Genomic DNA, 22,105 nt, shown 5'->3' with positions numbered 1-22,105 from the left:
TAGAGACGGTGCTCTGGGAAACAGGAGTCAAATTCACACAGGATGGTTACACACATTTGTTCCTTTTCAAACTGGAAGCTGGTGGAGGAAGTTGGATTTTAGAGGCCGTCAGGGGAACATCTCTTAACTCCGCTCACCTCTGACACACAGAGAGAAAAATACTTTGCCACACAGTCACTCCATCTGCACAAAAAACTGAAATTGAGACACCAACAGTGAGATAGGTTTTCAAGCATTGCCATATTTATCAAAGAGCAGTCATCAAAAATAAGACATTCTACGTACATTCATCAGAAAATAGCCTATGTGACAGATGGTGTAAATCTAATCAAACAAGCCTATTAACAAATCCCAAAACAAGTTGAACAACTCCAAATGCTGTGCAAGTCCCCCCCCCTTTCACAATATACAACATCCCCATAACGTACAAAACAGTCCACTTCTGTTGGCAATAGTGTACAAGTCTGTGCCTGGTTCACAGAAAACCTCCCAAATCAACTGAGTGTATTTTAAGACTGTGGCATAGGCAGCCTGCTTAGATGATCGAATGCAAAATGAAAATAATTCTTTAGGATTTATTTAATATCTTTATTTGGAACATAGCAAAAAAACTATATACAAATCTAGCAGTAGAAATGTTTCATCTCCACTGGGTTGGTTGCTTTTCTTCTTAAATAGAAAAAACAGCAGGCATCAAAGTCTTAAAAGTAAACAACAAAGAAAAACAAAACTTAAAATTTAAGAGAATGTAAATAAAACCTCTTTCATCAGAGGCAAGTTCTCTTCAGTCTCTGGGTTTTATGAGCGGACGCTGCTAAAAACCGTCAGTGATTACGTTCCCTCGTTCCATTCTGTGCTCAGAGAATTAAGCCGATTACAAAGAGCGTCACAAAATGGCCACAGACACAATATCAAGTGAAATCAAGTTAGTACGAGCGGGACAAGTAAACTCCAAAAATAAAGTCCTCTCGTTGCTTTTATTTTATTGTCCTACACGGAAAGGTCAACATACAAAGACGACTGCAGCTTTGAAGCATTTGAGGACATAGTTCGTTTTGTTTTTTTTACACCGACTTGGTTTAAATCTTGAGGCGGCTGTCTGAGGTTCACTGGTTAAAAGACACCGCCGACCTCCTTAGAGCTTCTTCCTGCGGGTGACGGGTTTTGTGAAAACGGTCTCCATTATGCGTTTGCGTCGCAGGTTCATGCCCGAGGTCGCGACCTCTCCTCCTTTTACCCTCTTCTGTGTTCGTGGGAGTGGATCGGCCGGGCTGGGCAGAGGCGAGATCAGGTCCACCTCTGCTGTGGGGGGTGGCTCTGAAACGCCTTTGGATCTGAAAATGGGGAGAGTGTCAGAAAAATAAATGATGGGAAAAAAGAAAACAGCGTGTGAAAGTATTAGCTGTGACAAAGACAAATCAAGATGAAGTAAATACTGAAAACTAAATTTATGTATTTATGTACAAATGTATTCCTATAACTCAGTTAGTAAAAAAAAAAAAAACAGTCCTTCTTGACGTTAATGTGGTATTTATCTTTTGGAGAAAAGAAAAGAGTCTTACTTGGCTGTTTGTTTGCCCGTCTTTCTAGTTTTAGAAACACCGGCTGCTTTCTCCACTTCCAAGTTATCTTCTTCTGAAGCAGCTGTATCCTGGGAAAAAAGGAGACGGCAAAAAATGTTAATTCTTCAAGAGAGCTCACATTTATTATTTCTCCCTCAAAATGAATGTGATAATTATTGATTTAATAAATGATGCTTTAATCCTGGAGATGTGGTCTCTGTCATTTCAGAGCAGTATAAACTTAATTTAAAGCATTAACACAAACACTGCAGCAGGAGATTCTCCACATCAACACAGAAATCTCTGTTAGTTTTCAGGTGAAGGGCGGTGCAGCAGGCAAAGGCAGGAAGTAAGGTATTAATCACGTGATTTTGTTTACAGCACATCGACACCGGCTTTGGCTATTATCACCAAAACCTCTCATTTCACTGAGATTTGTTTTCTTTAGTTTTTTTCCATTTATGTGTCTGTCGCATGTCGGCTCCTTTAGACATTCTGCAGTTTTTCCTTGGGGCCCAGCCGGAGAAAGTCGGCAGAATATCTGGAGGCTCTCACTCGGACATTTGTGTTTTCGCGTACACTCTGAGTTTAGTGCATGTTTCAAGCTAATGTCTCGTCTCTAAACTACACCTGCATCACCCCATCCTGCATTCTGATTGGCTGTCATCTCCGATCCGTCTCGATATATTTAACTGTATTTAGGCTCTTAGATCAGGCCTTTGAAGAGTTCACACATAGCGATTGCCACCTGCAGACCTAATGCTGACTTGGCTCTGATCTAGAGCTTTTGTGTGCATCTTCATCATCCAAAATTTGTTGTATGTAGAAAATCGGGCCAAATATCGTGTAGTGTGGACTAGGAATAGAAGTGTGAACCTCATAAGTACAAGCTCTCACCTGAGGAGCAACACCTTGGACTCGTCTCCTGCTGCGAGTGACAGGAGCTGGAGTCTCTTCACTTGGGCCAGAATCCTCTTCTCTATGGGCTGAGGCAGATTTAAAAAAAAGTTAAAATCACTGTGGGCAGATGGATTATTTGTCCATACGACTATGTGAATAAAAAGGAGGCTCACCTCTTGTTCTCCTTCGTGAGGGGGAGTAGATGATTGAGTGCTCGCCTGGACTGGATTCGTCCTCAGCGGGTTCAGGAACCAGGATGTCAACCTGCTCCGTCGACGACTTCGTACTCCTCTTGCGGTTTCTCACCATCTTTGAGACAACTACTCTTCCTGTCATTTAACAAACAGATTTTACTCAATCACATTTGCAAAACATGTCAATGGCTTTTCTCTTATTTTCATTAACCACAGTTCTAGCTTCAGTCCAAAGGCGGAGGCTCTGTACGTACCTTCCTGCTTCTCCTCATCCTGCAGTCTCTTGATGAGGGCATCTGCCACAGGGGTTTCAGAATCCACCTCCAACGGAGAGTCCAACAAGGGGAGATCTTCCTCAGGGTTGTCCCACAGTTTGCTCCTGGTTGGTCGACGGGAGTTGGTGCGACTGGCGTTGCCGTTATGCTCGGACTCAGGTAGGTCTTGGATTTCTTTTATGTTTTCAGTTTCAATTGACCCTTGGCTTGCATTTCCTGCACTCTGAGGAAGTGATACAGGAACCAGTTTCACCTGGGGGTGTCATCAATGATCAACAATGAATGGATGGATCGGGTTTTATGACAAATGCATGATAAACATTGGTTAAAAAAACGATTTTATGTGACAAAAACTAAAAGAACATCAAACAAAAGTGGCTTAATATGAACAGATGCTGGTGAATGAGATGATCTTCTTACATTTCAGCCTATTTAACATATTTTTAAAGATTTCAATCCTTACTTGTGGGTAAACATTCAGGGAGATCCGGCTGGACTGTCGAGTCGTCCTGCCAGGGCTGGGAGGTTGTCGTTTCTCCCCCACCTCTTCCTCCTCCAGCAGCGCTGGCTGTGTCTTAGACGGCTCCGTCTTCATCTTTCTGGAGCTGCGTTTGACAGGGGGAGCAAAACCTTCTTCCTGTACATTCTCCTCTTCCAAGATCTCTAATGTTGAGGACTCCAACTCACTGCTGCTCAGTATCCTGCGACTGGTCTTTCGCGGAGTGTTGCCCTGTGTGCCACTAGGTTTGGAAGAAGTGAGAGTCTTGGAGCTCGTTCTTCGACCAATTTTTATCTGTGTGAACTCTTCGTCTAGGTCCTCCTCTTCTTTAAATTCAACTTCTGTAGCTGTAGACTGCTCCTTACTGCCGGTCTGGGTCCTTTGGGTGGTCCTTGTTGAAGAAGTCCTCTTGGAAACCTGTCGTCTGGCTGGAGAAGAGGCTTTGGAGGTTGATGTTGTTGTGATATCCATGGCCTCCTCATCTTCATCCTTGTCTTGAGGGGGCTCTGGCAGAGCTTTGCGGGTACTCCTTCGAGGCGGGCTGGCTTGGACATTCGTTTTTCTGGGTGTACGAGTCTGACGAGGTGTGGCAGGGACCTCCCTCATCTCTGACTCCTCCACTTTCACATCCTTCTCTAGCTCCTCTGTTTCCTCTTGGAGAGGAGAGATAAAAGTGACAGCTCTCCTCCCTCTTGTAGTTCTCCGTGTTGGGGTGGAAGGAGTCTTCTTCTTTTGAGAAGTGGGGGTCTCCGGTACAGGATGTTCCTCTGGCTCGCAATTTGAGATCAAGACCTGTTTCACAGGCGTCTCTTCAAAGTTCTTTTCTTTTGGTCTTCCCCTCTTTGTCCTTTTTGTTCCCTCCTCTTTTGTAATTTCCTCTCTGTTGAGCTCTTCTATCGTATTTTTTGTTTCCTCCTCTGTAATTTCCTCTCTGTTGAGCTCTTCTATCGTATTTTTGGTTTCCTCCTCTGTAATTTCCTCTCTGTTGAGCTCTTCTATCGTATTTTTGGTTTCCTCCTCTGTAATTTCCTCTCTGTTGAGCTCTTCTATCGTATTTTTTGTTTCCTCCTCTTCTGTGATTTCCTCTCTGATGAGCTCTTCTATTGTATTTTTTGTTTCCTCTTCTGTAATTTCCTCTCTGTTAAGCTCTTCCATTGTCCTTTTTGTTTCCTCCTCTTCTGTGATTTCCTCTCTGTTGAGCTCTTCTATATTATTTTTTGTTTCCTCCTCTTCTGTAATGTCCTCTCTGTTGAGCTCTTCTACAGTATTTTTTGTTTCCTCCTCTTCTGAGATTTCCTCTCTGTTGAGCTCTTCTACAGTATTTTTTGTTTCCTCCTCTTCTGAGATTTCCTCTCTGTTGAGCTCTTCTATAGCATTTTTGGTTTCCTCCTCTTCTGTAATTTCCTTTCTGTTGAGCTCTTCTATCGCATTTTTGGTTTCCTCCTCTTCTGTGATTTCCTCTCTGTTGAGCTCTTCCATCGTATTTTTTGTTTCCTCCTCTTCTGTAATTTCCTCTCTGTTGAGCTCTTCCATCGTCCTTTTTTCCTCCTCTTCTGTAATTTCCTCTCTGTTGAGCTCTTCCATCGTCCTTTTTGTTTCCTCCTCTTCTGTGACTTCCTCTCTGTTAAGCTCTTCTGTTTCCAAGACTCTGCTGTCCTGCAGATGCTCCTCCACCATCTCTGTACTGGGTACAATCTCTGCATCTATAATAACAGGCCCATTCTCTTCAGGTTCTTCTTGGTCCTCAGGTGCTGGTGTATCCTCCTCCACTCGCTTCTCATCAATAGCATCTATTTTTGCCTCAGACTCATCGTCGTCCACAACTGTTGAGAGTTCTCCCACTGGAGTTGGTGCAGGTAGAGCTGCAGGCTCAGGATCTTCAACCAGCATTACCAACTCAGAATCCTCCTGCACATTTTTCTCCTGAGTTGTGTCAGTGTCTTCAGCCTGTTGGTCAGTTTGGAATTCTACAGGTTCTGATTCTGTCAGTCCATCAACCTCATTTGAATCCAGGATGTCCATCTCTAACCCCTGGTCATCTAGTGAGACTTCCTCAGACAGGGGCTTATCCTGGTCATCTGTTCCCAAAAGAATAACTTCAGGTTTGACCACAAGCTCCTCACTAGCCGCCTCTACTAGAGGCTGGGTGGAGAGATCGGAGGGATGCAGATCATTCTCAATAGGCAGCGTGTCCGCCTCTTTATTCTCACCCTCGTCCATATCGAGCATCAGAGAGAAGTCGCAGTGAGTATCAGTCTCTGGGTTGTCTGGCACAACTGTTTGGATCTCAGGAAGATCCAGCTGAGCACTATCGACCAGGCCATGTTGTCCCTCCACAAGCTCCAGAGGAACCAGAAGAGTGGTGGAGGGTTTAAGCTCCATGTATGACGAGCCTTGCTCTTCGTCCTCCACTGCCTCCAGCTCTTCTTCATTCTCCCCGAGTCTCACCATCACCACATCACCCTCCATGTCGTCCTCTACAATCTTTGTAGGAGAAAACACAACAATGTTAGTTGCTAACCTAGAATGTAGAAGAAAAAAAGTAGTAAATTCAAAAGCTGGATCTGAATATTTGGCATATTTAGTTAAGTAGATATTACAAAATAATGTTGGCTGATGAATTTTTTCATTAGTCATCTAATCAGCTCTGTGTTGGTTACCTTCATCTCTGCTCCGGGTGGGATCAGGGAGAACTCCGCAGCCTCCTGCTCTGACAGACTCGGCAGGAAGTGTTTGTGTCCTTGTTGTACAAACACTGAACTAGCTTGGAGGGGTGGCAGCCTCCCATTGCCCTGCACCTCCTCAATGATCTCCACCTCACTACCAGAGTCCTCCTCCTCTTCCTCAGCTTGATCAGACTCCTCTTCTTCTTCATCATCATCATCATCTTCTTCCTCCTCAGACACAGGGCTAGAGAGCTCTTCACTATCATTTACACTCACAACAGCTAGGAAAAAAACAAAGCATAGAAGTGCAGCCTTTGAGAAAATGTGAGAGGTATATTCGCATTGTGTAAATATGAAATTTTATGATCTTCCTCACAGTGGGAGTCTGTGCCTGTCGGCTCAGAGGAAGTCACGGAGGCGTTCGATTTCTGGCTGGTGAAAACTGGGGGAGGTTCGACAGCTGCCTGCTCCTCCTCTTCAACCTCACCTAGTGACTCTCTGGGAGAAACACAAACAAAACAATGAACCGATCAGAAGCTGATGAGGCTACAGAAAAAAAACAGCATAATAAGACATTTTATAGTAATTTTATACTAGTTATCGTACATACCTGTCGAATGACATCTGCGATGCATTGTGAATTCCTGAGCGGGTGAGTGGAGGAGACAGGTCGCTGCCAAACAGATGCTGCTGCACAAACTCAGTCAGATCTGTTGAAACCAACACAAAACAAAAGCATCATTTTTCAACATGCAAGTTAATAGGTGGCACTTCTGTAGCCTTGGTTACGAGTATATAGAATTTACAGTATAAATGTATTGCGTATATATGGACCTGTTGATTGTTCAAGATCCTCCTCAGGTTCGTTTGTTTCTTCTAAAGGTTTCAGATGCTCTACAGATTCAGTGACATCCTGTTCGGGGGCGTTTGCTGGTTGATCCTGAGATTCGACCTCTGTGCCAGAATCTGTGATCTCAGTTACCTGGTTACACACTAGTGATAAATAAAATAGGATGAGCATTGTGTTAGAGAAATTCAGAAAACACAAAACACATTTTCCCAAACCTTTAGTTTCTGAAAATGTAAAATTTTAGAGCACAGATCTTTGAATGTTGGTACTATTCAGTGCTGGTGTGAAACATCCCACCTCTAATAATAAGTCATGTGAAAACAAATTGAGCAAATTGTGCTAATGAATTACCTTGACTAGGTGCCTCCTCGTGGTCAATAGTTGCAGCATCTTCTTTGCTACTTGACTCAACATCTTGTTCGTCCTCCTTTTCAGACTGAACATCTTCCTCATTTTTCACCTCCTCATCAAGACTAATCTCCATAACTTCTTCATCTTCCTGCGCTTCCTCTTCTTCCTTCTCTATATTCTCTGACGTCTGAACAGGGGTTTGCTCAGTGGCTGGTGAGTGCGTTTCCTCCGTTTCCTCATTTTCAGTTGAAGCTTTAATGTTCAGTGTCACTACCTCTTCATCTTCCTCTGTGCCTACGTGCTCTTCCTCTATTTCCTGTTCTTGTGATAAAGGTGCATCATAGTACTCGAGGGTGGTGTCTATTGACTGGACAGATGTCTGACTGGTGTCAAAGCTCAGGCTGATTTGAACTTGCGGTGCATCTGACGGTTTGGTTTCTACAGCTTCATGGATGGAGGATGACTCACTCTCAGAGCCTCTCATTTGAGGTGAGGGGACCCCGCCTTCAGGAGGCAAGAACTTCACATGAGGTTGTTCCCTTTCCTCATCTCCATCCTCTTCCTCATCAGCTGGCTGTGAAGACCAGCTTTTAGCTGTAGCCCTGGACATTATAGGGCCTCTGGTCAGCAAGCTGATCTCACTGTCTGCTGCGATCTAGAGGAGAAAACAGTTCCAAAGAGGGTTACAGATGCAGAATGTGAGGTGGAACCAAAATGTTTTTTGTTTGTTTGTGTGAGATAGCCTCTTACCCCATTGGTCCACCTGATGCCCTTCTCTGGTTCAGGAGATTCTGCTTCTTCAATGAAAGTGATGCGGCTCTCTTTGCTGCGGAGCGGAGGGGTGATGGAGCGCCCTGGAGAAGCAGAAGGGGTGACGACAGGTGTGGGCCTCAGGCTGCTGCGGAGGATGGACTGTGGGGTGAAGGCTGAGAACACCGGGCCAGAGGCAGCCAAGGCCCGAGCTCGCTGAGAGAACAAAACAGACAAAAATATAAGCAACAAATTATTAAAATTCCCCCAAATACAAATTACTTAGAAATAGAACAAAAAAATCCACACTAGTCTACGTACCTTGACGACCTGTGGTGTTTGCAGTAGACTCAGTTCAGGCGCTTTGCTGCTGCTCTTTGGAGAAACCCATGAGCTGGGGGGTCTGGGGGTGCTGAGAAGTGGCTGAGGGCTCTGACAGGTGGGTTGAACCACCAAGTCCATCAGCCTGGGTTACATAAATGAGGAATGGTTGGTCAAATATCTAGTAGATTTTTTTCTGAACTCTGGTTATGTTAAATGTGTCCATATAAAAAAAAAAAGCTCAACTGTCTTGCACCAGATAGACAAAAGTATTAAGTTATTAAATACATGTTTCCTTTTATGTTCAAATGTAATTTTCTTCACTGTCGCTGTTGCACTTGTGGAAGTACCTTGACTTTCGTTTGGAGGTCATGGTGATGGGAGTTCTGAGGAAGGGATCAGGAAGGGCTGAAGACGAGGGCCTGGGGCTCGGACTCCGAATATCAGCTGCCCTGAAGCTGGAAGAAGCAACATGAAAAAGGTTAGAACAACAAAAGAAAACAAAAAAACAACAATTAAAGTCGTTACCTTTGAGATGTGATATAATTTTGATATCATATGCTCACTTGTTTGATGGGGAGGACTGTGGTGTTGCACCTTTGCCTAACCACACCTCCTCAATCTTGGTCAGGACGTTGTTGATAAATCCAGCCCTGGACATCACTTTCTCACTGGCAGAGCGCTTGGTGATAGTAGACAGTGGCTGCGGCCGAGAAACTGGAAAACAGTGGTTGAAAAGTTTCTAATGTCATCATTTTTATACTTTCCCACTGTGTCAACATGTGATGGATGGAGGTAATTCATCCTCCATACCCTCTCTGTGAATGGTGTATGGATGCTGGTAGGGCTTGGCTCTCTCCATTGCCAGTTTCCTCTGGACTCTGGGCAAAACTTTCCCATACTGATCCAATATAGAGTTCCTGGTGTTGAATCGTTCTTTCAGCTTTGGGTCTCGCTCATTCTAGGAACAAAGACATAATAAAATAGGATTATCAATCACATGGAACACCTTAATTTTGACTGCTGAAACATAAATATCACATACTACATATCAAGTTAATGTTTTGATAATTGTGGTGTGTCAAACATACCATTAGATCCATTTTAAGGCTGTGGTTGAGCTGCAGAGCAGGTATGAAGTTGGACTGTTGGAGGTAATGAACCATCAGTAATTCTCTGTTTTGGAGACCTCCTGTGCTCTGGAGAAACTTCTCCAAACACTCCTGAAACACAAACCCAAGAACCAGGAGTTTAGGCATCAACTTTACAACCTAAAGAAAGAACAATCTACAAGCAGAATAACTATTGGTTTTCAATAATGCAGACATTAAATCCACACTTTCTTACCTGTTCACTTAGACCCAGGGGCAGTTTGAGCAACTCCTTGATGAGGCCAAGCTCCTGGCAGCTCTCATACAGGAAGCCCAGCAGCTCAGCCATATTGAGGCGGTTAGAGTGCTGCCGAACTAAGGACCACGCCTCTATGAGACACCTGGAAAAAGCGCACACTGGCTGGTTAATAAAGGGGACACTTGTAAGGCTAACATGTTTCACAGTTTCAAAAAGCTACCTGTTGTGTAGCAGTACAGACAGGCAGAGTTTGGCCTGGGAGGTGGAGGAAATCGGGAGCTTTGTGATGTGGAAATATCGCAGAGCAATTGAGTGCTGGCCCTGGCACATGAGAGCGTTCAGGACACGCTCGTGTTGCCACTCAAACTGACACTGAGAGGCAGATGGATGCAGGAGCAGCTCAAATGAACTCTGATCAGGACAAAGAAGAAAATGACATTAAGAAAGAGCTCAAAGATAAGCTGAGGGATTATATCATGATGGTAGCATTGTCCAAATTAGAGAATAATGTAATTCAAATGTGAGAACCTGATGGCCGTGATGGTCCAGCAACCAGAGGCCCTGTACTAGTTTCACCAACCCAACAGGGATTGCAAAAGCTGAGGGAAAAGAGTGCACTGATGCTCCGTCCTTGTCGGGGAAGGAGTGCATGACATCCAGCAACAGGTAAATCACCTGAGACAACAGGTCAAGGCTTTTACGAGTAGTAGGTTTGATTTAGTCCAACCACAGGAGGGCTTAAGATTTTCTATCATGATACAACAAAAATAAAACAAACATCACACCCTGACATTGGAATAGTGTATAAAATAACTAACCCAACAATAACTAATACCAAACTAAACACAATGTGAACATGTGAATATATCTTCAATATATTCTGTAATAAGCTACAAAACCTCTCACCTGTATGCAAACAGCTCACTGCAAGCCTGACAATTAAATACAGTTTCCAAATCTGTAATTTTGCCAAAAGTTTCTTTTCTATTATAGAATTCTTGAAAATATGTTATTTTATGTATCTAATTTCTTCACTATTTCTTAAAACCACATGCTCAATAATTAATGCAAAATTGCTAATTAATAACTGATGTAGTGCTTTTGAATTTCTGAAAAATATTGGCTGACTTGTATAATTTGGGAAACAAGTATTTGTTTAGACAATAAAGGATACGATTGAATGTTTGGCAGTCTCATCAATGTTTTCCAGCAGATAAATGTCCAACAAGGCCTGTGGATCAAAAACACATAATTAATATCCTGTTCTTTACAGCGTTGATACAGCAGATGTGTGAGTTATATTGATACAAAATGAGTCAAATTCATTTCTAAATGCTTACATGTAGTGTAGGTGGGGGATACTGCCCAGTCCCACCCTCATCCCTTTTCCACAGGTTGGTCAAGCGTTCACCACACTGACCGACCAAACCGTCAATCATCAGGCAGTCTGCACACCACTTTCCCCTGAGAAGGCAACGAGGGAGTTTTGGCATTAGATTATCTAATGCAATTTCACCAGTTCAAGATATTTTAAACAAAAGACTCGTTGACCAGTAATTACATTACACAGACAAAAGTACATTACAGGAAAAAAAACTGATTCAAGTCTAGATCCAAACAGAGGAAACCGAGATGGACATTAGTCATTCTAGCATTTTCTAGGCTGGTGCTAGTGATGAATAAGTAAATCTTATGGCTGCTGCCCTAGATTTGGAATGATGCAATTTTGGATTAATCTTTATGGCTTTTGAACAAAGAGTACTCACTTAGCGAGTCTGGTGAGCTCCTCTCTGCGTATAGTATAATAGTTGCTGATGACCGAGTGGGTGTAGAAAGGCCTGGAGATCTGGAGAGCATCGTCATCTGGTGTGTGTGTGTGTGTGTGTGTGTGTGTGTGTGTGTGTGTGTGTGTGTGTGTGTGTGTAGAGAAGAAACGAAAGCTGAATACAGATGTATGCAAATGCTTAAAACACACCTTTAGAAATGTTATCCTACTGTGACAAGCAGAATCTTTCCATTTAAAGAATAATTGTTGGTACATTTTTCATTCTTGTCCACTGTGTTTTTTTACCTGATCCCTCGGGCAGTAAGCCGGTACGACAGAACCAGAGGACCACCTGAGCGTACTTGGAAATCAGATTGGACACCATGTTCTTGTTTATCAGCCCCATCAGACCTACACAACAAGAACATAACCACAACATTTCAATAACAACAAATGACTCAAAACAGGTTCTCAGTTACAAAGAGTGCAATCACACTGGATTGATGCTTTATCCAAAACACTTCCCTGTGTGAAATACTGACAGAGATGGCTGCATATGATGAATTTACACCAAGCAGTAGTTTATCAACAGATGTGACTGTTTGTGTGTGGACACTGCACCTTTTTGAGTGAGCTCCTGAGCTTCATTGAGCAGACAGTGGAAGATGGTGCTGAGGTTACCCAGCAGTCTCTGGCTGTGCTGCAGCAGCTGTAAGGTCTGAGGGTCTGTAAAGTTGGAGGAGCTGTCAAACAGCGGTGCACCTACAAAAACAAACACACAAAAAGCAACAGTTCAACATCAGTTTGTACACTGAAACAAACTCACAAACAGCATAGAAACAGCCAGTCCAAGTATAAATATGACCAATATTAGTCTCGGCCTCTTTAAAGCCTCTACAAGGAGTTTTTAACTGGTTATTAAATGGTCTGACCTGATCCAGAATATGAGAGTAGACAGAACAAACATCGGCAGCAACAAAGATTACACTAAAACACCTGTTTGGTAAATATTACGCCCATTTCCCATTTATTGTGTGACACAACAGTGGATTTAGGGTTTCAATCAGAAACTGTATATGAAAACATCTATTTATACCCCTGTTGATAGTTGTATATGCTGGAAATGTGCGGAAATGCCAATTGAGGTGGAAGAAAAACCTCTCTCGGGAAATATAAAAGCTAAAATTGGTAGCATTAGCAGAGCTGCTCAGTCACGTATTTGTATACGGGAGTGCGATAAACGCCTGCAGACTGGCTGTGCTTGAAATGGATAACTACATAAAAGAAATCAGTGACAAGTAGAAAAAGACTATTGGACGCCTCATGTTAAGAGCAGCCTGATGCCTCAGCTTTAGTCTCGGAGGAATTACCTTTTAAATACATTTACCTAATCATTTCAAACTGTTAATGTGAACATCTCACATTATAACATTGTATATGAGACAGGAAATAAGGAAGAGTGTGATATGAAAACATACAGATGCCGTCCAGTTCCTTCTTGGTCTGAACTACTTTGTTCCAGGCCCAATCCAGGATGTAGCGCAGGTTCAGTGCAGAGCCTGGTTGTTCTGTGGAAGAAGAAGAGAATTTGAGGAACTAGCGTGGACAGCAGAACAGGTGGCTGTGGCATGTATGCAGAGGAGTGCATTACAAATTTAAGGTGCTAATGTCTACATATGTGAGAGGAAGTCAAGAGCAACACTGAGGGGACATCATCACCACACACTGCATGGGTACAAAGGGGTTTGGGTGTAGGGTTGAGAAACAATTTGAAAGTTATGTCTCCTCACCTTCTGCAGTCCACTGCTTTATACAGCCAGTGATCAGTCCCAGGGAGCTGGTCTCCACTGCTGTGGACAAGATGGCATCCAGCTGTTCCTCCTGAAGTCAAAGTTGCATATAATTAATTTCAAAACTAAAAAACAAATACATTTCATTCTGTGTATTATTTTGTATATTATATTTTCAGATGAGAGATTTGTTTAAACATGAACTGAAAGAGGGAGTGCATGTCAGCTGAGTGTGTACCTGAGAGAGACTGGAGGCCTGAGTGTCAGACAGGCGAGATGAGAGTAGGCCAGACATGAGGCAGCGAGAGTAGCTAGTGGAGATGACATCACTGGAACAAGGAGCAGCTTTCTTCAAAAAGCTCAGAGTCTGTTTTAATGAAAATGTGGAGGTTTAAGAGAAGCCTACTTTCCAATACAAAAATCTTCACCTAATTAAACATGAGCTAAACAGTAATATTGTGTAATGCAATAGTTATAAAAATGACCTCAAGGCCACACAAGAAAAAGATCATGTCCCATTAATACAGAGGAAACTGTAAACTTAAGCAGAAACAATTCATGGTTTGCATTTGCATATGTCCACTTCTTATAACTGAATACGATCAAATAAATATAACAGATAACGTTACGATACATATCGTTATGTTGATATGAAATGACCTTGACTGGGCTATGAGATTTTGGTCATATGGAACAGGCCTAATGTGGTGAAATAGAAAAACAAATTAATGAAACTTGCCTCTTTCTGATACCCAGAGCAGGTTAAGTGAACGATTCCAGAGTTGAGCAAGCAGGTAGCATCTGTAACACAAAAAAAGAAACGTAGTCTATCAACCTTTTTAGTGAAATCACATTTCAACAATAAACCAAGGTATGTCTGCACATGCAACTTTCAAAGTGACACAAAGATGCAACAGATACGACTCAGAGCCTAAATTTTTTTTTTTACATCGACCAGGGAGATTATTTAATACATCATATTCAAATGTCCTTCAATATTTACACCGACAATTAGATTAAGATGTTGGTACACACACTGTCTCTACTTACCAAAGTTGTATGTAGTGGGGTTAAAATATTGTTCTGGTGGGGGACACGTGAAGGGCAGACCCCTGCTTAAGCTGCGGTCATGTACCACCACATCCAGAAGAGCGTGTGGAGACACCATCTTCACCACTGGGTCCAGAGACCAAACTGCCAGGTAGGGACAATTTTGCAGAGACTCCCCGATTCTAACACAACACAGAAGGTACAAGTGAAATGTAGTGTTGCAGTAAATCAAACAGCCACTCCAGGACAAATATAACAGACACACGACATCCTGAACCTTGGTTGTCAATATGATTTCAATTGAAGAAGTCTCTAAAAAAGCTGCAAATCAGTTTCCAATGTACCTTAAAGAGTCCGGCATTTGTGCGTGGTACCAACGATTGATGTCAAATACCCCGATGTAGGTAGATAGACTTCCCTGACCATAGGCCTTGACTTGCCAGCTGAAGATAGAAACACTGGTGTCTGGAGATGCAACTGAAAATGGGAAGATGTGAGGACGAAATGATCGAGAAATGAGACGGCAAGTAGTTACAGCACAGAGAAAGAAAACAAAATGTGACTATTATTATAAACCCATTTAAGATTACTTTTCACTACTTTTGACAACACTGAAACATATTAAAAATTGAATTAAAAAAATTGAATAAAAACGCTGACAACCTCGGGAGAAGCAGACTAACCTTCGTTCATGCTGTCATCCCTGTCAGGGTGGGGTCGGAATTTCTCGATGGTCTGGCAGCTCAGCAGACGGGTGTTTGTGGTCTGAGCCCTGAGAGGGAAAGCTGCGCCACTTAACTCCTGACTGTAGCGTTCCTCGCAGTACTCCAGACCCTGAGATAGACAAAGAGGGAGGAGGATAAATCAAGGTACATTTGCAGGGGCCGACATGGGGCCCCCTTTATAAAGGGATTATTAATTCAAGACATAAAAAAAATACTGTCATAATATTGTATGAACTAAATACCTCATAGAGGATCTTGCCAGAAGGCAGACACTTCCGTTCACTGAAGGCCAGCTGAAGCAGGCGGAGGCTGACAGTATCTCCCTCACTGCATGAGGGTGAGAGGTGTAGAGCACAAATAAGAACATAGAAACAAACTTGTCTGGATAGATTCATTGAAATATATAAGACTTACAGGTCCTGAGACGACTGGACCGCCCAGAGGTAGCAGCAGTTCCTGGGGTCATTCTCTGGCTCCTGAAAGGTGAAGGCATACACAGCCACACCGCCACCTTCTAACAGGGAGTTGTATCTACACATGAACAAACAATCAACAGTTAGTACAAACACATTTTAAAATCAACCTCAAATCCCTGTATGCATCAATGGCATACAATTACATAAATATTAGAGGTGCCTATGAATTAAAAAAGTACAGACTAGTCATTACAAGGCTATAATTAGGCAAACATACATTGCTGTTATGGGAGAACTATGTATGAGATACTTAACAGTAATAATGCAAAGTGTCCTTATTTCAAAGAAAAAGCTCTAAATCCACACATCCTCCCTTCTTTCTAATGCAGAAATTGTGCAGCGAAGTTGATGAACATTCAAACAATAAGATGTATTTGAATCCTCCAAGAAAAAACAGTAAATAGCAAAGTGAGGGTGGCTAACGTAGTGACTGCTGGCGTTAACGACGCTGACAACAGGAGTGACATTTAACCTGGAGTTAGAAGAAAAACAAAACCTCACTCTTTCTTAAGTGTCTTCATGTTCCACAGCTGTAAGTATCCATTAGAAAATCCAACTGCCAGCTGATTGGTCCTGGAGATGTACTGCAGAGCTGTGGCTCCCACTCCACTGGGCCCATTCAGCTGGAGACAAAGATGTCTGCCTTGCCTGGTGCTGACTTCTCTGAGTCTGGGGATCTCAGCAGGAGATTTGGTCACTACCTGCAGGGCTGTGAACAGAAAAAAAAAATTAAAAGAGAGACTCCTTTACAGATTTACAAAAAAAAAAAAAGAAGGGGGGGGGTTCTAGATGTCCACATGTAATCATTTTACCCCAGAAAACTGGAAACTGGCCTTTGCTCTTCTACCAAATAAAGTTTACAAACAAAGAGAACACCACAGACAAGCATGCAAACACCTATAAACCAAACCCATTCTCAATCTCTCCTTACCTGAAGCCTCCAGTTCACTCTGGCTGCAGGACAGGTCATCGAGACAGAGGTCCACAAGCAGAACATGACCGAGATCTGTCACTACAGCAGCGATGCCAAAGAACCAGCGCAAACTCTGGTGGAGGTGCTGTGTCGAAGTGCTTGCTCCACCATAACTCACCAACGGCTCAATGGCTGTAATCTAGAAGAGAGAAAAGACATATTCAGGTTTTTGTACCTTGTGTGGATTATTTTTGAACACTTATTATAGAATGCAAAGATTAATAAAAACAGCGTTGCCCTGACATAAGTGTTTCCGGAAGTCAAAGTTTAAAAACAAATTTGCTTGCTGTGATTTCTGCCAAAGGAGGTGCTGCTATGTATTGACCAAGTGACTGAACATTTGTGTCATCTATTCTACTTCCGATCAAAAGGCACACAATCATGTTTTGTATTCTAACAAATTAATTAGGGCCCCACCTTATACCCAGCATGAAGCTGCACATGTTGGCCTTAAAATGAGATGTGGGAAGGCACGCAATGCATTTTAGACAATGTGCTTAGATCATTAAATAAAGTCCTTAGTGGTTGAACTGTGCCTTACAATAATGATTAACCAGTATTTGAATGCCCATTTAGATTCAAACCATACAATTATTTATGTTGCTTATTTATTGAACAGTTATCCTGGTGTGATAGATCATCTCTACTAGTGAGGACAGAAGAAGACACTGGTGCACAGTTAACTCACCCTGCCTGGTATGACCACAGCTTTGACCACCCTCGACAGTCCCAAATCATAGAGACACAGCAAATTACCCTCTGCTTCCTCCAAGCCAACCAGCAGGCCAGACCTAGAAAATTCAAAATGAAGGAGTTAATATTCGATATTTCCAAATCTAAGTCATTAAATATTCAAATAAATAAGTCTTTTGTTACAAAATATAGTTATTGAAATGTCAACTACCACTCATTACAATCCACATTTAAAAGTGACAAACAAGTGACCATAAAAGAAATAGTGAAACAAAGCTCTGACCGTTTGAGCCAGCTGAAGTCCCTGGCAGCAAGGACAGTGGGTGGCTGCTCCCCTCCGCCACTGAAGCAGTACGCCGACAGCCGTTCTCCTGTCACTGCATGGACAACCTCCAGATGGGGGCCACAGACTAGCCAGGCCAAGCCGCTGCGACCTTCACACACAGAAAAAAAGAAATCAAAAATGTTTACGTTTATTATAATAGAGTAAAGGTCATCACTGAGCTGGACTCAGTTTTTTCAATCACACGTGAACCAACATGGATCTGCAGTCAGTTGTACCAATACACAAAACTTATGACACTTCAAAGATCAAATAACAACTTGTTTAAAATTAGGTTTTACACATCATACTGCAGTGACTTCTGTGTTTATGCTGTTGAAACTATGTAAAATTACATACTAAGAATGCCTTTACCGCATCTACAGAATTATTGTTGCTGCAGCAATATCATGAAGTCGCAATTTCACAACTCTGGTGAGGGCTTTTAACAGATGAATGATTGTGGTCTTGTGTCTTGAAGGGATATAACATGAGGTATTAAGTGTATTGTATCATAGGTAGCTTATTTATTATTGAGTTGGGTTTAAAACAAGTTCATAATCCTTGACAAAAAATAATGGTAAAGAGATGTATAATAATCGGTCATTCTGATAAGTCTTTAATAACTCAAGATGCTGCAACAGCTTCAAATACTTCAAAGAAAATAATGACTCAAAAATGATACATGTCATCACAGAGTTGTGTGTATATTTTGCTTATGAAAAGAGTAGTGGTTACAATCCAAGAAGAATATAAATTTATAAAATTGATTGATCAGTAAAACTAGGCTTACCAACAGTGAAGTTCCCTTGAAGAACAGAGTCTAGAGCGATGTCATCCTCCCCTAGAGCATCTACAGTCACTCCAGGGAAAGGCAGCAGGCTGCTGGTGACTTGGGCAGTCAGGTCATGCATTGTTCACTGCATAAACACAGGACATATAGTATATTAGTAACAGTCCATTCATCCGTCACTTATAGCTACTTCAAAACACTGTACATTTGTTTTAAGTTATGTGGTAAAAAACATTTTATTTTGTAAATATAACCTTGCACTAGATACGGTCTCACAAATTAAACACCAGTTAAAACAGTTAAAACATGACCTGTGGAACACCCAAACTGAACCCGTCCAACTCCACAAATCCACTTCAGGCTTTATCTGCCAGGTTTTACATTACAAAAGGTCTTTCATTCAAACCACAGTTGCACTCCCAGTTGTCAGGAAATGTGCTGTCAGCAAACGTGCTGACAACTGGGGCGACAACAAAAACACATGGCACACTGCTGCACATCTGTTGGCAGATGTGGGGTTTGTCAGTGAGTTCTAATAAAGCGCTAAAGCAAAATACTACTAAAAGTCATTGGTCACATAACCTGATGTGGCCTTTTTTATTTTTCACCAGCTAAGAAACAGTGTCAATAACATTTACAGGCACATGATACCAACACTACTGTCATACTACTAAAGTTTATCTGTGGTCAGATGTCATTAATCAATTGTGAAATTTCTGTTTTTACCATTCTTAAATAATATTTTACTTTCCCATATCCTCAGTCAGAGATCCACATTAGTTAAAAGCTTACTTTTTCACCTTTTGTACATTGACCAGAGAGCTCAACGCACCTCAAATTAAGAAAACATGCAAATACAATAAACATGTGCAAATTATGAAAACAACTTCATCAATTCGATGACACATGCGGTGAGAAAAGTCACAACACATGCAAATACAGAACCGTGCTGCAAATAGCAAAAACGACAATGGAAATGTTTCCAGGGGATGGAACCTGGCTGTAGTTCAATGCTTTGTGAAGTTCCATCACTGACGAGCAGACTTCAATAACTTCACAAAGCATTGAACTACAACCAGGTTCATCCCTTTTCCTTAATTTGCACGTTTCTTCAATTTGCAGTGCATTGAGCTCTCTCTGCCACCGTATTTTTGTTTTCAAGGCCAAAAGATCTAGGGTCGGTTTAACTTGTTTAACTCACCTAAAAACATTCAAAATGTCATGATCTCAACACGGGTAGTTAGTTTTAACCTGTGTCTGTCCCTACTTACTTCTCATGTAGCATATTTACCATAACTGACCCAATACTGTGAATGTTGTGTCTCTCGCAACATTGCTACTGCACAAATAATCCAGCCACACACAACTAACTCCAGGATCCGGTACACACAGTGGTGCTTTCAAGGCCAACGCCACCTGAATGGAAAGTTTCCCGTCAGCTGCACAGTGTGTGAGATTGGACACAATACTGCCCTCTGTGACCACATTGGAAAACACAGCGGATTCAAGTGAACTCCCGCGCAACACGCCTGTCACTGCGCTGCCACATGCTGAAGCTACAGAGGAAATATGGAGGCATTTTATAACCTGTTACAAAGAAAACAAGCACAAGCTGTGCACGTAAAAGGCATCGCTACACTTTCACAGACATAGTTACACCAGCAAATTAACTCCATCAATAACAAATGAAGCATCATCATATGCAACATCTAGTGCTCACGTGTACCCGTACTTGTCGGGTTTGAATGTGACAACACGTAACATTTGAACTTTAACAGCTTGTTACAACCCAGAACAACTTCCACAGATAACCGTCAGACACATGAATCAAGATTTAGACTTAAAAGTTCAAGTTCAAACGTCAGATAGCTGGCTAGTGTTAGCTGGTTCCTTAGCATCTGCGGAGTAAATATTAGCATCGGCAGCTGCGTTTGTTAGCATCGAGCTAGCTTGACATAATGTAAACAAACGATCGATCGCTCTCCATCTGAGAACAATGAAACGCTGGGGTGTTTAACACATGCGACAGGGGCCACAAATTAAAACAAGCCCGAGTTAGTTGTCCCCGAATGAGGGCTAACAGCTGCCTTACACTCTTCCCCAGTTACAGTAGCAGGCTACCCAGTTAGCTTGCAAGGTCACGCAGGATTACAGTCTCCGAGAGCTCGCCGTTAAAGTAGAGCTAGCTAAGTTAGCCTAGCTAAAGGCATCATGCTCATTTAGGGGTTATAGAAAATAAGTTATTTCAAGTTACATCCGTTGTTAAATGATTAGAATTGTGATGCGGAACCTGTGCAGCGAAGCCGATGAACATTCAAACAATAACAAGGTATTTGAATCCGCCAAGAGTAACGAGTTAGCAAAGTGAGGGTGGCTAGCTAGACTAACCGGAGGTACGTTGCTACTTTAGCTAGCGTAGTGACTTCTGGCGTTAATGACGCGGACAACCGGGGTGACATTATACCGGTGCTAACATAACACTACTCTTTGTCATCAGAGACATGACCAGTCCTCACTGGAGTCTGTGAATTTAGCGAGATAACGGCAGATAGATGGTCTAAACTTAGCTACACAAGTGTAATCGTTCTGAAGCCCCATAATGTGAAACTAGCTTGTAGCTATTCGCAACAGCATCGTACAGTTGATCTTCGGAAGCGACGAATCCAGTTCTTCTGTTAATCCGTTTTGTGATTTCACCAGCATATGTGATTTTCACGGAGCTAGCCTCGTTAGCTCTCTGATTCTCTGCGCTGGAAAACGTGATGCAATGGACCACAAGATGCTGCTGCTGCTGCTGCAGCCGTTAGCGACTCACTACCTGTCCAACGATGTTGACGGCTTTATCAGCGCCACGAATGTTTAGTTTTCCTTGACACGTCTCCCGACTTCTTCTTTCTTGTGTCATAATCCGCTCTTTCGTAAGAAACCAGTCATACGTGAAGCCCTCTGATCGCTTCGGGGGACACGAAATGCTCCTGGTTTCAGACGCGCTACTCCCGAAGAAGAGAAGTGCTCCATGCTCGACCTGTGCGTCACCCTTGCTTCTTACAGAACACTGCCCCCCTGTGGTTGGGCGTAATTCCTACTTTTTCAACCTCTCATCTGTGGACATACATCTGATGATCAAAAGACTGTATCTGCTTGAAATACAATGAAAATTCAAGTGTTTGGATTTAATTTAAATGCATTTTTATTAAAACACGTTAATTATGATTGCACTAAAACGTGCATATATCACTTTGGCATTGTTCCTCCAATGATACAAACGTCGTGCACAATCAGATGTTATGGTGAGGTCTATGGTCTAGGGTAAATTCTGGGTTTCCAATCCTACGAAGCTTGTTCACCTCTTATCGGGGTAAATCACTATCACAGCTAACCTGCTCTGGAGCAGGACAAATTGGAGATAAGAGATCAACCCGTATAAAACGCCGCCCACTGACCAATCAATTCATTTGGAACGTGACATTAGCGTTCTTAGAGGACCCCGTGGAGCTGGGTGTGGAATGTTAGAGTCTCTGAGGAGGACAGGAGTCATCAGACCCACAAAATCCCTTTACCTTCTCTGATGTGGATCTTTATGAAAGATATAGATCCTCATCAGAGGGAATAATAAACCTTTGTCAGCTGCTGGAGCCGAACAAAACCAACCTGACACGTAGGAGCAATGTGTTGACAGTACCACAGACTGTCTTCATCACTCTACGTTTCTTTACTTGTGGGAGTTCCTGATATTAATGTACTGGGTGTTAGCGGCAGAATAACCAGACATGGTTTAATACTTTTGTCGTACACTTTAC

The 22,105-nt window shown here is 42.4% G+C and overlaps 1 protein-coding gene across 10 annotated transcripts; it reads right to left on the bottom strand.

The window, feature by feature from the left end:
* Window positions 1-221: 221 nt before the first annotated feature.
* ahctf1 (AT hook containing transcription factor 1) lies at window positions 222-21,327 on the bottom strand. 10 transcript variants are annotated; one of them, XM_034577579.1, is made up of 42 exons: window positions 21,124-21,327; window positions 18,306-18,432; window positions 17,474-17,624; window positions 17,186-17,288; window positions 16,456-16,636; window positions 16,026-16,233; window positions 15,463-15,579; window positions 15,291-15,375; window positions 15,007-15,157; window positions 14,668-14,800; window positions 14,324-14,505; window positions 14,013-14,074; window positions 13,512-13,640; window positions 13,274-13,364; window positions 12,962-13,051; window positions 12,105-12,245; window positions 11,790-11,894; window positions 11,485-11,581; window positions 11,059-11,182; window positions 10,893-10,949; window positions 10,247-10,393; window positions 9,939-10,129; window positions 9,716-9,860; window positions 9,460-9,591; window positions 9,182-9,329; window positions 8,935-9,085; window positions 8,719-8,826; window positions 8,369-8,513; window positions 8,048-8,263; window positions 7,298-7,952; window positions 6,931-7,089; window positions 6,707-6,806; window positions 6,473-6,594; window positions 6,091-6,377; window positions 4,449-5,914; window positions 4,332-4,400; window positions 3,395-4,277; window positions 2,911-3,184; window positions 2,636-2,791; window positions 2,460-2,548; window positions 1,563-1,651; window positions 222-1,334 (listed from the first exon to the last, which is right to left on the bottom strand). In XM_034577579.1, the coding sequence occupies exons 2-42, from the start codon at window positions 18,424-18,426 to the stop codon at window positions 1,136-1,138; spliced, it is 8,259 nt and encodes a 2,752-aa protein (XP_034433470.1). In that variant the 5' UTR covers window positions 18,427-18,432; window positions 21,124-21,327; the 3' UTR covers window positions 222-1,135. The 10 variants fall into 10 exon arrangements, with proteins under 10 accessions (XP_034433470.1, XP_034433474.1, XP_034433472.1 ...); XM_034577583.1 differs by having other exon boundaries at window positions 3,395-4,349; window positions 4,449-4,513; window positions 4,619-5,914; XM_034577581.1 differs by having other exon boundaries at window positions 3,395-4,513; window positions 4,619-5,914; window positions 21,121-21,327.
* Between the last annotated feature and the right edge of the window lie 778 nt (window positions 21,328-22,105).

This window comes from Hippoglossus hippoglossus, chromosome 3, assembly GCF_009819705.1.
Source record: "Hippoglossus hippoglossus isolate fHipHip1 chromosome 3, fHipHip1.pri, whole genome shotgun sequence".
In the NCBI taxonomy this organism is placed as follows: domain Eukaryota; kingdom Metazoa; phylum Chordata; class Actinopteri; order Pleuronectiformes; family Pleuronectidae; genus Hippoglossus; species Hippoglossus hippoglossus.
Note: the sequence above shows the minus strand (reverse complement) of the source record. Positions and strands in the feature narration are given on the sequence as shown.

What these genes read in the sequence shown, in the direction of transcription:
- ahctf1 (XM_034577574.1), bottom strand. Translation starts at nt 18,426, where the DNA reads ATGCATGACCTGACTGCCCAAGTCACCAGCAGCCTGCTGCCTTTCCCT. An exon ending in ATACACCATTCACAGAGAGG is followed by an intron (nt 9,086 to 9,181) that starts GTATGGAGGATG and finishes ACTGTTTTCCAG; the next exon opens with TTTCTCGGCCGCAGCCACTG. An exon ending in GGATCTTGAACAATCAACAG is followed by an intron (nt 6,807 to 6,930) that starts GTCCATATATAC and finishes TGGTTTCAACAG; the next exon opens with ATCTGACTGAGTTTGTGCAG.